Raw genomic sequence first — 13,587 nt, 5'->3', positions numbered from 1 at the left:
TGGAACAACATTCTTTTATAAGATTTAGAAAATTCTGAATTATGAAACACATAGAACCTCAAGGGCTTTAAATGAAGGATATGGATCTGATTACATTCCATGTTACTCCTTTAGGAGGTGAACAATATTGTTCACATGCCATAGCAAATTCAATATTTTTAAATCACATTTTTGGGGGGCCTAAAATTGAAGATATTACATTCTATGGTACATTCTAAAAAGTAATCAAGAGTTACACAACATAGGCCAAAGAGTTAATCGAATATATGATTTTCACAATGATAAAGCCTTCCTTGATTCACCCAAGTCTGAGATAGATAACCTTCTTAACTGTCCCCACAGTACTACACACTTCCCTGATTATGATTGCTGTTTACTGGTCAGTATCCCTTGCTAGACTGTATGGTCAGTGATATCAGATACTGCTGCCTTGAATTTTATTTTACCAGTAATTCCCAGTGTTTGCCTCAATGCTTGGTGCATAGCACATGCTTGATTAAAACAATAACTGGGAGAGAGATCCAAGATGGCTGATCACTAGCAGCTTGGGCTCGTAGTTCCTACTGAAAGTGCAGAGAACGAGAGGACGCCACACTTTCAGACGAATATTTGTTGCTCATGGACCAAGAGATTACCAGCGGAGGAATCCCACAGGTTGCCAGGGCGACTCTTGTGGCCAGCGCGGCGGTTTTGCTGGCGCCTTAGCGCGGCAGTTCTTGGTGCAGAGTCTGGAGATGCCTGGGCAGAAAAGCACCATCAATCTTAACACCACTGTTTTGGCCGGTGCAGTGGATTGCTCAGATTTCGGCACTGGGAATCAACAAGTTGGACGTCCGCTCAGAGACCTAGTTAGAAAGTCAGTAATTACAAAGAGGACAGAGGGATAAATATATAATGAAGGGAAGAAACCAGCCTAAAAAGGCAGAGAATACTCAAAATCAGAATGCCTCTCCCTCTACAGGGGATCGCAATTCCTCATCAGTAACGGAACAAGGCTTAATGGAGAACGAGTGTGTTCCAATAACAGAAGCAGGTTTCAAAAGGTGGGTGATAAGAAACTTCTGTAAATTAAAAGAACTTGTTCTAACCCAATGCAAAGAAACTAAGAACCTTGAAAAAAGGTTTGACGAAATGTTAATGAGAATGGATAATTTAGAGAGGAATATAAGTGAATTGATGGAGCTGAAAAACACAACACAAGAACTTCACGAAGCATGCACAAGTTTCAACAGTCGAATTGATCAAGCAGAAGAAAGGATATCAGAAGTCGAGGACCAGCTCAGTGAAATGAAATGAGAAGACAAGATTGGAGAAAAAAGGATAAAAAGGAATGAGCAAAGTCTCCAGGAAATATGGGACTATGTGAAAAGACCTAATTTACGTTTGATAGGTGTACCTGAATGTGACGAAGAGAATGAATCCAAGTTGGAAAATACTCTTCAGGATATCATTCAGGAAAACTTTCCCAACCTGGCAAGGCAGGGTAATATTCAATTCCAGGTAATACAGAGAACACCACAAAGATATTCTTCAAGAAGACCAACCCCAAGACACATAATCACCAGATTTATTAGGGTTGAAATGAAGGAGAAAATACTAAGGGCAGCCAGAGAGAAAGGTCAGGTTACCCATAAAGGGAAACCTATCAGACTTACAGCAGATCTCTCAGCAGAAACCCTACAAGCCAGAAAAGAGTGGGGACCAATATTTAACATCCTTAAAGAAAAGAACTTTCAACCCAGAATTTCGTATCCAGCCAAACTAAGCTTTATGTGTGAAGGAAAAATTAAATCTTTTGCGAACAAACAAGTACTTAGAGACTTCACCACCACCAGGCCTGCTTTACAAGAGCTTCTGAAAGAAGCACTATACATATAAAGGAACAACCAATATCAGCCTTTCCCAAAATCTATCAAAAAGTAAAGAACATTAACATAATGAAGAATTTACATCAACTAATGGGCGAAACAGCCAGCTAGCATCAAATGGCAGTATTAAACTTATATATATTCTAATTGGATAAAAAGCCAAAACCCATCGGTATGCTGCATCCAGACCCATCTCACATGCAACGATACACAAAGACTCAAAACAAAGAGAAGGAGGAAGATTTATCAACCAAACAGAGAGTAAAAATAAACAAATAAACAAAAAGCAGGAGATGCAATTCTCGCCTCTGATAAAGTAGACTTTAAAGCAACAAAGATCAAAAGAGGCAAAGAAGGACATTACATAAGGGCAAAAGGATCAATGTAACAAGAAGAGCTAACAATTTTATAGATCAACAAGACAGAAAATTAACAAGGACATCCAGGACTTGAACTCAGACCCAGAACAAGTAAACTTAATAAACATTTATAGAACTCTCCACTTCAAATACACAAAACATACATTACCACCTCACACCTATTCCAAAAGTGACTACATAATTGTAAGTAAATCACTCCTCAGTAATCACATAGCATTTCATAGGTTTAAATGAAATATTGGTTGGCTGCTTGTTTGTTATTTTCTTCCCCTATTCCTTCCTGTCTACAACAAGTATAATTATTGGTATAAAAGAGGTTTTCAATACCCATTTTTAGGCTGCATTCTAGCCTGGGCAAGAAAGCAATACTCCCATTCTCTCTCTCTCTTTCTCTTCCTTTTTCTTCCCCTTCTTCATTCATTTTTTTTTCTTTCTTTCTAAATAAAAAAATAATAACAAAACAATAACTGAATTGGAGGGCGGAAGAAATGTGTCAAATAATTCTCTAAGTACCTCCAAATAACTCAAGGTAGGAGAGGTACTACTCTCATTCAACTTCTATCCTTTCATTATTTAAGGATCCCTTTTATTCTTATTTCACCAGAATATTTTAGCAGCTGTCCATTTACTAACATTTCTATTGTGGTAACAGTCATGCTCATTTTATTTCCAGGTGTTTTTTTTTTGTGGTCTTTCATGTTAATGATTATACTTCCTTTATCCTTTTAAAATAACTTTCAGGCTGGGCGCAGTGGCTCACGCCTGTAATCCCAGAACTTTGGAAGTCCGAGATGGGTGGATCATGAGGTCAGCAGTTCAAGACAAGCCTGGCTAAGATGGTGAAATCCTGTCTCTACCATAAATACAAAAAAATTAGCCGAACGTGGTGGCAGGCACCTGTAATCCTAGCTATTCAGGAGGTTGAGGCAGAGAATTGCTTGAACCTGAGAGGTGGAGGTTGCAGTGAGCCGAGATCATGCCACTGCAACTCCAGCCTGGGTGACAGAGCAAGACTCTGTCTCAAAGATAAAAACAAAAAAATAAATAAAGCGTCAGTGTTTAAATATTTATATTTGGTTACTTAAATTTTTACCAGATTTCCATAGCTGCTGATTTTTATTTTAAAAACTATGTTTATCAATATCAATATCCACAACAAACAGATCTGAAGTACAAATAAAACTGCTACATATCACTCATATATTCAAATAATACTGTCTGTCTACATTCACCACAGTTGAGTATTCTTTTTTCATAATTTCATTTTTCTCATTTTTACTAGTAGAGCTGGCTTAACTTTTGACTCAGATTCTCTCTGTATTCATCTTGATTTGAAAGAGGTAAAAATTTAATTTTTCCTATGTCATTTCTTATATTAGTCAGCAGCATTTTGAACTATAAAATTCAAGTGTATATGTAGGAAGCTATCCAGAACTGACTGCACCACAGACAGATCCTGCTAACAGTGCTGCTCATAATCTATTAGTTTCTGAATATGCGTGATTCCTGGTACTTAATTTTGGTTCAAGCTTTGGTTTCCTTAGAAGCTATGGCCCTCCCATGACCTTTGATTTCCTTAGACAGAATCTTACAGATTTTCTAGACTGTGATGGTACTCTAAGGTCAGATTATGACTGTGCATTTGCCCACAACTGTCACTGCTCATGAAGCAATACAATTAACTGAATGTCTTACAGATCACCAATTTGCAGCTACCCAAGGCCTAATAAAAGTTAAGTTACATTTAAACAAATCTTTGTGGGAGGCAGCTTCTGACATGGCTCCCAACAATTCTTGCCTCTTGGTATTCACACCACTGTGCAATCCCCTTCTCTGTAGCATAGACTGGCCCTAGTGACTTGTTTCTAATGAACAGAATATGGCAAAGGTGATGGGATGTCATATATGTGATTAGGTTACAAAAGACTGTGACTTCCATTCTGCTAGTTTACTCTATCTCTCTTTTGCCCTTTTGCTTGTTCAATCTGATGAAGCCAGCTGGCATGTTGGGAGATACTGTATGAAGAGAACCAGCAAAGAACCAAAGGGTACCTTGAGTGCATGAGGAACCAAGGCCTTAGTCTAACAGCCTGTCAGGAACTAAATCCTGACAACAACCACGTGAGTCAGTGAGGAATTTGATCCTTCCCATCAGGTCTTGAGATGACTGCAGCCTTGTGAGAGACTCAGAGCCAGAGACACAGCTAAGCTGCACTGACTCGTAGAAACTGTGAAGTAATGTTGTTTTAAGTCACTAAATTTGGGGACAATTTGTTATACAGCAACCTATAACTAAACTAATATAAACCTGCAAGGCAAAACATTTTTAATCCTGAAACAAAATATGACATAAAATTGTAGTTTCAAATTATATAGTTGTCTGGTTTAAATGTATCCATTATATTTTTTAATAAGATGTAAATTCATTATCTGCAGGAAATACATATAGCAAATAACAGTTTTTGGCACAAAATAATTGACACACATGTGTGAATAATACAGTTTTTTCTTTTCTTTTTTTGAGACGGAGTTTCGCTCTTGTTACCCAGGCTGGAGTGCAATGGCGCGATCTCGGATCACCGCAACCTCCGCCTCCTGGGTTCAGGTAATTCTCCTGCCTCAGCCTCCCGAGTAGCTGGGATTACAGGCATGCACCACCGTGCCCAGCTAATTTTTTGTATTTTTAGTAGAGATAGGGTTTCACCATGTTGACCAGGATGGTCTCGATCTCTTGACCTCGTGATCCACCCGCCTCGGCCTCCCAAAGTGCTGGGATTACAGGCGTGAGCCACCGCGCCCGGCCGAATAATACAGTTTTTAAACCTAAACAGATTCTTGGCAAGATGGTTCAATTAAAACTTTTAGGTAAAATGATCTACTCTATTAGAAGGAAAAATATTCTAACTAGTGCTCTGAGGTCATGCCTGGTATTGCAGACATCAAATACATCACAGGATATTATCTGGCCTCCTCACATAGTCTAATGGTAAAGTTATCAGGAGAAAAATCCTCTTTACAGGTTATATTCTTTTCACTAGAAATTTCTGCAATAAATATAGGTAATACAAATCCGAAATATTTTCTTAAATGGACTTATTAACAATTCTAAAGGATTATCTGTTATAAATCTAGGTCCTCCCTTGAGAAACTAAGATGTCAAGAAGAACATCCACCTGGATGTTTTACATACTACTGAAATTCAACCTGCTAAAGATGTCATTCCATTTCACTCTGTTCTTCCTCTAGTCTTCCAAATCTCAGCAAATGGTATTTCCATCTATCAAACTGTTCGCGACAATCATCTGAGAGCTCTCCTAGACACCCTGTATCTTTTCAGGAAGTCCACTGCCCAAATTGATCACATCTCATTATTTCTCTCTATCTTCCCCCACCCCATATCCAAGTTATCACAATTTCTCATCAGTTCTATTACTTCCTAGTCTCTCTATTTCTATGCTTGTCTCATTCCAATTATCCTCAACATAGCAGTCAGTGTTAATATTTTAACAATGCAAATCAGAATACATCCCCAGATAAAAATCCATCACCAACTTCCACTGCTTGTAAGATAAAGTCAAAAAATGGATAAAACAGACAAAAACCACAACGAAAGTTAAATGGTTCCATAAGATCTGATTCTGTATAATACTCCATCCTCATTTTTGCTCCAAGCAGCCATTATTTTGCTGCAAAAATCTTCCTTGAGTTTCTCCAACATGCCAAGTTATTTGCTTCGGCTTCTATATAGAAGGTTTTTTCTGCTGGTTAATTCCTATTTATACTTCTGGTCCCAGCTGAGAAAAACACCTCTCCCCCTACCACAAATCTAAATTGGATCTACCTGTTATATTCTCCTAACATTCCTAGGAATTTTTCCTCATCATATTAAACATAATTTGTAATTATATACTTATGTACAGGAATATTTTAATATTTCTCTCCTGAAAGATTATTTAACTTCATGAGGTCAAGATACAGTTTGAGTTTGTTCATCAGTGCCCAACACAGTGCCTGGAACACATAGATGTTTTTTAAAAATCTGTTGAATTAGGACATGAATACAATTGATCAACATCTAACTATTATAATTACTAAATAGGAAAATATTTAAATCATGACCTGTTTTGAATGTGCAACCATCTTTCCTCTTTTATCCATTAGAAATTTTTCTCTCTCATATTTTTTATATAGAATGAAAGATTTGTATTTGAGATCTGGAAAAAAAAAACCCTTAATATTTATATTTGGCTTGGCTAGTATAACTCATCTATTTACTTCATGGGATATCTGTAATGATTTGTGTTTAAATTTTTACTTTACAATAACTAATCAGGACACCTAGATCACCATTTAAAAATACAAACAACCACTTTTAGTAGTCAAAAGGGGATATTTCTGAAAGTGACAAAATCTATCACAAAACAGTATCAAAGCTAAGTTTTATCACAGAAGTATGAGGTCATTAAATAATTAGGCAGACAGATGGGTTAGCTGTTATACTTAGAACTTGGCCCAAAGTCTAATGAGTAATGAAACTTGTTTATTAAGCAGGAACTTAAAAAAAATAAGCAAGGTGACATGACTGGTAACACAAATCTTTGAGGCATTGATATGATTCCCTTCTAAAGACATTTACTTAGTGTAGAATTTATTGTGTTTAAATTGTTACTGAAATATTTTAAAGTTCTGTATTTTTGTTTTTCATGTAATACAGAAAATGTATGAAATCAATATAAAATTCAATTATTAAGGATGAAAATTGTATTAACATGTCCCAGTTTCACTCCCTAAATAAGAAAATATGATTCATATCTATTAATTTGCCACTAACATGTAGCTCTCCAGAATAACTACATGAAATGCAGTCCTAGGAAACAAACATTTTTATTACTTTACTATTCACTGGATTCATTATTCAAAAAATTATGAGCAATAGTACAACCAATTTATACTACACAATAAATGATGTATTTTATGAAAGTCAAATGCTTTCAGAGTCAATATAATCACAACATATTTTTTTGGACTCATGTGTGCCCTCACAGTTTGCTTTTAACTGCTTCATAGAGATGGCAGTTTACACATTACAGTGAGGTTTTATTGATTTATCAGTTACAGAGTATAATAAGCATTCTTAACAAACTGGAAAAGCTAGCTCTGAGGCTAGTATTATATAATAGCAAGTTGCAGAATACTTCAGAGCAAAATCAGAAGGTTGGCATAAGGGAAAGCTATATGGTGTAAACTAGACTAGCAAAGACTAATATTTAGTAAGTCCACTAACACAAACAAATTAGGTTTTTGAGTTGTATACTTTGTCCACGATGGGAAAAATAGTTACTTAGTATTTTATGTCATATGGTCAATTATTCTATAACAAACTATTAAATTTCCTTTTTGGGAAAATGTTATCTTAAGTTACATTTAACATTAATATGATGTAACACATACTTTCTCCAGCAAACAAGTCCTTTCTTTCAATAATGTATCTGAATTTAGCTACCTCAGATAATTTGACTTTCACATGTATTTGTGGGGCATGTTTCGTTAATTAATAACAAAAATATTTAAAAATATGTTTTTTAGTAGTTTAAAATAAATACTTTTAAACACTAAAACATGTTAAATTGTAAGAGAGTAAAAGAGTTGAGAAAAAACTGCACAATAAAATTCTCTAAAGCATCATGTAAAAATTTTGTAATTTAAAAATGTAAAGATCATGCACCCAAAGGTGGTAACGTTCTCTGCTTCAGTTTTATCTTTGAAGCCAAAGAACATATATATACATATATATACACACACATATATATACACATATATACACACACACACACATATATATATATACACACACACACATATATATATTTATTTATTTTTTCTTTAGGCAGAGTCTTGCTCTGTCACCCAAGCTGGAGTGCAGCTGCGTGATCTCGGCTCATTGCAACCTCCACCTTCTGGGTTCAAGTAACAAAGAATAAAATTTTTATTAAACTTTGTTTTGCTTTTTAAAATGGAATAGTCTGAGGACTTCTGAGAACCTATGAATGAGCAAAGTGGAGTACTGGAAGAGATCCACAGAGCAGTTCATGATTCAATCAGCTGACTGAGCTGTTTATCATTCAGCTAAACAGAACTGGCCAACATGTTGTTTTGGAGCATAATTTTTTTCTTTCTCAGTTATAACTTCTTTAATTTCCATCCCTAATAGGCCACTGAACACGTGAAGCAAGCAGAAAGCATATGGATGTTGAAATACAAATTAAAGAGGAGCATAAAAATAAATCTGTAAATTCACCTCAGGATTCTCTTCATGAGATCTTTAAATTGTATTCATTTGATCACACTACTCATATTACCTATTATGTAACTGCTACTTAAAAAACAAAGATAAAGAAAGAGAATATTGGAATAATAATATTAAATTTATTTTTTCATATACTGGCATAAAGGCCAAAACATCCACAATGTGTTATCTGTGAAAATATTCTAGAAAATAGAGGCTCGATTATTTTATTTTAAAAGTAAAATGTGGCTGGGTGCAGTGGCTCATGCTTGTAATCCCAGCACTTTGGGAGGTCGAGATGGGTGGATCATCTGAGGTCAGGAGTTTGAGACCAGCCTGGCCAACATGGTGAAACCTCATGTATACCAAAAATACAAAAATTAACCGGATGTGGTGGCAGGTGCCTGTAATCCCAGCTACTCAGGAGGCTGAGGCAGGAGAATCACTTGAACCTGGGAGGTGCAGGTTGCAGTGAGCCAAGGTCTTGCCATTGCACTCCAGCCTGGGCAACAACAGAGCAAGACTCCATCTCAAAAAAAAGAAAAAGTAAAATGTTAAGAATTCCAAATATCACTTCATAAGCAGTTATTTAATGTCATAATATGTTACTAAAATTTAATCTACTTTCTTATTTATATTCAGTCCTTAAAACCAACTTAATATACCTTTATAAAATTTAACAAATTGTGCTTTTTCTTATATAGCTGAAGTCAAACACCATGTGATGTTATATATTATAAATACTAAAGATTGTGTTAAATAAAATTTAAAAAACAATCAATGTAACTCAACTTCTTTATCTTATAACAATGCAAAAATAATGTTTAAAACACTACCTAGAGAATATATATTGAAGAGATTCAAGAGGCAAGAAAGGTTGGGAAATGTTGCTTTAACATTGCTAAGGGTTTTGATCATTTTAAACCCAGAAAAATTTCAATTAATGATGGAGGAAGTGAGTCAAGGATTTTTATACTGCCAAGTGAAATGCAGCAAGCTAGAATAACTGGTTAGTTTTATTAAGGTATCTTATTAAGATGGCTTATTAAGCTACTCACTACTGTTTTCATAGGGCTTTAGGCAGACACTAAACTTTAAAATGTAGGATTCGTTTCTTCCTAACTTTCATAAAAGTCATATATAATTAGCACTGAATGAAATTTTCTAATGTCAACATTTCAAATTTTGATTAACAGGGAATACAAATCAACCTTACTCAAGTTTAATTCAAAAGATAGGCAACATCCTTTGGGAGACTAGTAGAGATAATATATCAATGTAACTTCAAATTTTAGACTAAGCCACGGGCCTATAAAGTAAAAGTAATATTCAACTTATTAAGCTGGCATCATCACAGTCATTTTCCCTACTCGATTTAACTATGATTCATAAAAACCAAATATTCTCAAATTTAGATCAACATTTAAGATCTAGAATGCAATCAGGACCCTGTTGATAGATATGATGATTGATCTACATAGAGTATGAAAGATGATTAAATTAAAGATAAAGTAACAGTTGATAAAAGTGGTGCAGGCTCCAAATATGAATAAGACATAGAAATTTAGAGAGTGGTAAAGTTTATGGACACCATATAATTAAAAACCTGGCAAAATTCTGTAAGATGGAAAGAACCACAATTGTTCATATCTATGATATCACTATCATTTCTGAACATAAAATACCAGTCAATAGAAATCATACAAGTTAGGATAACAGCAAGTTATCATTATCATTATTATTTTTTATGAGAATAACTTAGGAGTGTCTTTTGTTCCCTTGTAACAGTCTTTTTTTTTTTTTTCGTTGTAACAGTGTCTTTTTCATCTTCTATAGGATATTCAAGGCTAGATCTAGTGAGGTGAATGAGGCACTCATCTCAGGTTAAAATTTAAAAGAATGTTAAAGAAAAGTAATCAAGATGAGTAATATGTTAATAAAAATAGTTTTAAAATCACGATTAACACATAAACTTAAATAATATCAAAATTTTAAATAAGGAAAGGATCAGTACCTAGTCTAACACTGATAAAGTCTCTAAAGCAAAACTTCTTTACATCATAATGAGTTTCTTTAAAAGATGAATTTTGATAAAGTGTTAAATGGTTTAGGTCTGTCCCATCATTTACATAAGCACAGAATACATGAGTGAGAAAAATACCCAAAGTAAATTTTAATAATAAATCCCTAAATATTGTTCTAAGGCAGTTGACATCATAAATCCCTATGTCTAAACCCACTCTGATTACTAAACTCTAAACTCCTTGGTTATGCTAAGTAAGCTCTCCCAAACTATTTAGACCGACTGATTCTAATACCAAGGTTGCTTCTTTTAACTAATTATACAGCTGATTCATAGTCTTTGCTTGAATTGATTATACTGGAAGTTACACGGTAGTGATTTTCTAATTGTATCATTCTCTCTACATTTATTAACTGACATTCTTCTGTACAAAAAGTTTTTTTCTCTTCATCCTTCATCTCTTGTTTTTGAGTATGTTTATAGACTCTGAGATATAAAAGTTCAATATTTTGTAATCAAATAGAGTTCTTTTTTTGACTCACAAGTCATCCCAAATTTGGTCAGTGGGAACATTTTCATGCTAGCTTATGTATCCTTTCTATATAACCCCATTAATCTTTGAGCATTTGCTTGTTTCTTGGCACAAAAAGACATCCCAGACTACTCGGTATTTTCCCTGACCCAGACCTAGAAGCTTTGTACTTTTTAATGGAAAATGGTACTTAGAAACTAAAATCTGGGTGCTAGGTATGTCTATTGCTTTTAAGCCTTTTTCAGTGAACAGAGCTAAGAAAAATATGTATATATTTAAAATCATGCCAGGTGCGGTTGCTCACACCTGTAATCCCAGCATTTTGCGGGGCGGAGGAGAGCAGAACACTTGAAGCCAGGAGTCCAAGACCAGCCTAGCCAACATGGAAAAAACCCATCTCTATTAAAAATACAAAAATTAACTGGGTGTGGTGGTGTGCACCTGTTATCACAGCTACTCAGAAGGCTGAGGCAGGAGAATTGCTTGAACCTGGGAGGCAGAAGTTGCAGTGAGCTGAGATCCTGCCACTGTACTCCAGAGTGAGACTCTGTCTCAATAAATAAATAAATAAAATAAAATCATGGGTTCATTTTGATATGTTGAATTCAAATTTAATATTACAGTTTCTATTTCCTAGTGCCATTTATTTTATGGTGGAAATCTTAGTTCCTAATAATGTTTGTTTCTTTATTTGCTCAATCCAACAATATACATAAAATCGTTTAAAAATGTTAATACCTGTAGGACTAATAACTGTTAATATAGTGAGGTACATTAAAATTTCTTTGCATGTATTTTTGTTCTTAGAATATATGCCACTGATAATGTATAGTTAGAGTATGATAATCAAAAGATACTTGAAGTAATTACTTTCTGTATCTTATCAATTTGCTGTACAGTTAGGTATATTTATTTGTATTTATAGTCACTGTTAGGGCTTTCTTTTTATCTTTTTAATTTGATTTTCATTTCTGAATATGTAAAAGATTTACAACGTCCAAAAGTCAAATCTATACAAAAGGGCATACTCAGAAAAGTTGCACTCCCATCCTTGTCTATATCCCTTTCCCATATATCTCCAAAGGTAAACACTTTCGCTTCTGGCTGATCTTTCCTGTTCCTTTTATTCTTATTTCTCACACAAAAGGCAGTATATGAGAAGTACTTGTTTTTGTTTTTGTTTTTTTTTCGGTTAGGAATCTGTCCTGGAAGTTATTCAATATCAGTTTATAGATATCTTCCTTATTTTTTTTTATAGCTGCACTGTATTACACTATGTGCATGTACCATCATTTATTTAACTACTCTCCTATTTGGGTTATTTTTATTTGCTATTAAAAACAATACTGTAATTCTTACGTTGTTTCATATGCATGAAGGTTTATAGGATAGAGTCCTACAAATGATTCTTCCTTAGTCAAAGGGCAAATGCATATGTATTATTGTTAGATATTGCCAAATTCTCCTCCATAGGGGTTTCACCATTTCATGTTCTTACCAGTAATGCATTAGAACACACAGAACCTTCTTCCAGTTTTCAAGATCAATGTAAAGAAACTCTTTCAAAAGTTACATGGTTCTTAGATTGTGTCTAAAATATAATTTTTCTCCTTTTCTATTTCCAAACAGACAGGTGATCATAATGTTTTAATTGAAAACACGTAAGTTGAACATATTAAATGGCTTATGTTTATAGAGCACATTATACTTTTCAAAGCACTTTTATGCACATGCATTTCATTTGATCCTTATAGCCATGTTTTGAAGAAGTCTAGTGCAAGTGTATTTTCCAGATGAGAAAACTGAGAGCAAATTTAATGATTTGTACATACCTAGTTAATCCTAGTTAATGACACTTGAGGGTCCTGTTAGTTCACTAATATTTTTACTGGATACAAAGTTGCCTTCCCTTAACTTAGAATTTTAGTGTCTTCATTTACTATATGTTAGTGTAACTTGCCAGATAAAAGTATTAGGAATGCAAACTTAATCATTATATTTAGCTCAGAAATAGCAGAAACAAGAATGCAATTATTGAGTTATTTAAGCTTGTATTTTACATTTATTTTGGATAATAACGCTTCATTTGTCTGGTTTAGCTTAAATATTTTATAAACTACAAAGTGCTAACCAAGTATAATATCGTTTATTATTAAAAAACCAGCATATTTTAATTTAAAGAGTTATATAAAATAAGTAACAACTTGAATACAATGAATTAACTTTTAATACATAAGCAATTGCTGTGTATTTCTAAAATCATAGCAAATAGAGTAAAAAGTAGCCAAGATGTAATTTCAGGACTGAAATAAAGTTCAAAGTGTTCCTTTGTACTAAACAATGTCTCTTTGCATTCTGTAAAAAGGTGAGAGAAAAAGTTCTATTCTGAGAATAAAATGTTTCAGCTAAATTTTTAATTAGATTGATTCATCTTTGAGAATGGCAACATATATTTATCCTATCAAGTGTACTTCAAGAAAATATTAAAGAATGACATT

At 34.1% G+C, this 13,587-nt stretch overlaps 1 protein-coding gene across 9 annotated transcripts in view; it reads right to left on the bottom strand.

Moving 5' to 3' along the window:
• The window catches only part of MIPOL1 (mirror-image polydactyly 1), a 365,075-nt gene that overhangs the window by 34,414 nt on the left and 317,074 nt on the right, over positions 1-13,587 (bottom strand). Inside the window, exon 13 of one of the 9 annotated variants that reach the window (XM_064365796.1) lies at positions 763-845. The exons of the other annotated variants lie outside the window; for them this stretch is intronic. Within the exon in view, the coding sequence (XP_064221866.1) occupies positions 818-845 (28 nt within the window). The 3' untranslated portion in view covers positions 763-817. Of the gene's footprint in view, positions 1-762; positions 846-13,587 lie in introns of those variants that run through there. 9 annotated transcript variants of the gene reach the window in all.

Source organism: Aotus nancymaae, unplaced genomic scaffold (assembly GCF_030222135.1).
Source record: "Aotus nancymaae isolate 86718 unplaced genomic scaffold, 86718_ANA_hifiasm-v0.15.2.pri h1tg000062l, whole genome shotgun sequence".
Classification (NCBI taxonomy): Eukaryota; Metazoa; Chordata; class Mammalia; order Primates; family Aotidae; genus Aotus; species Aotus nancymaae.
Note: the sequence above shows the minus strand (reverse complement) of the source record. Positions and strands in the feature narration are given on the sequence as shown.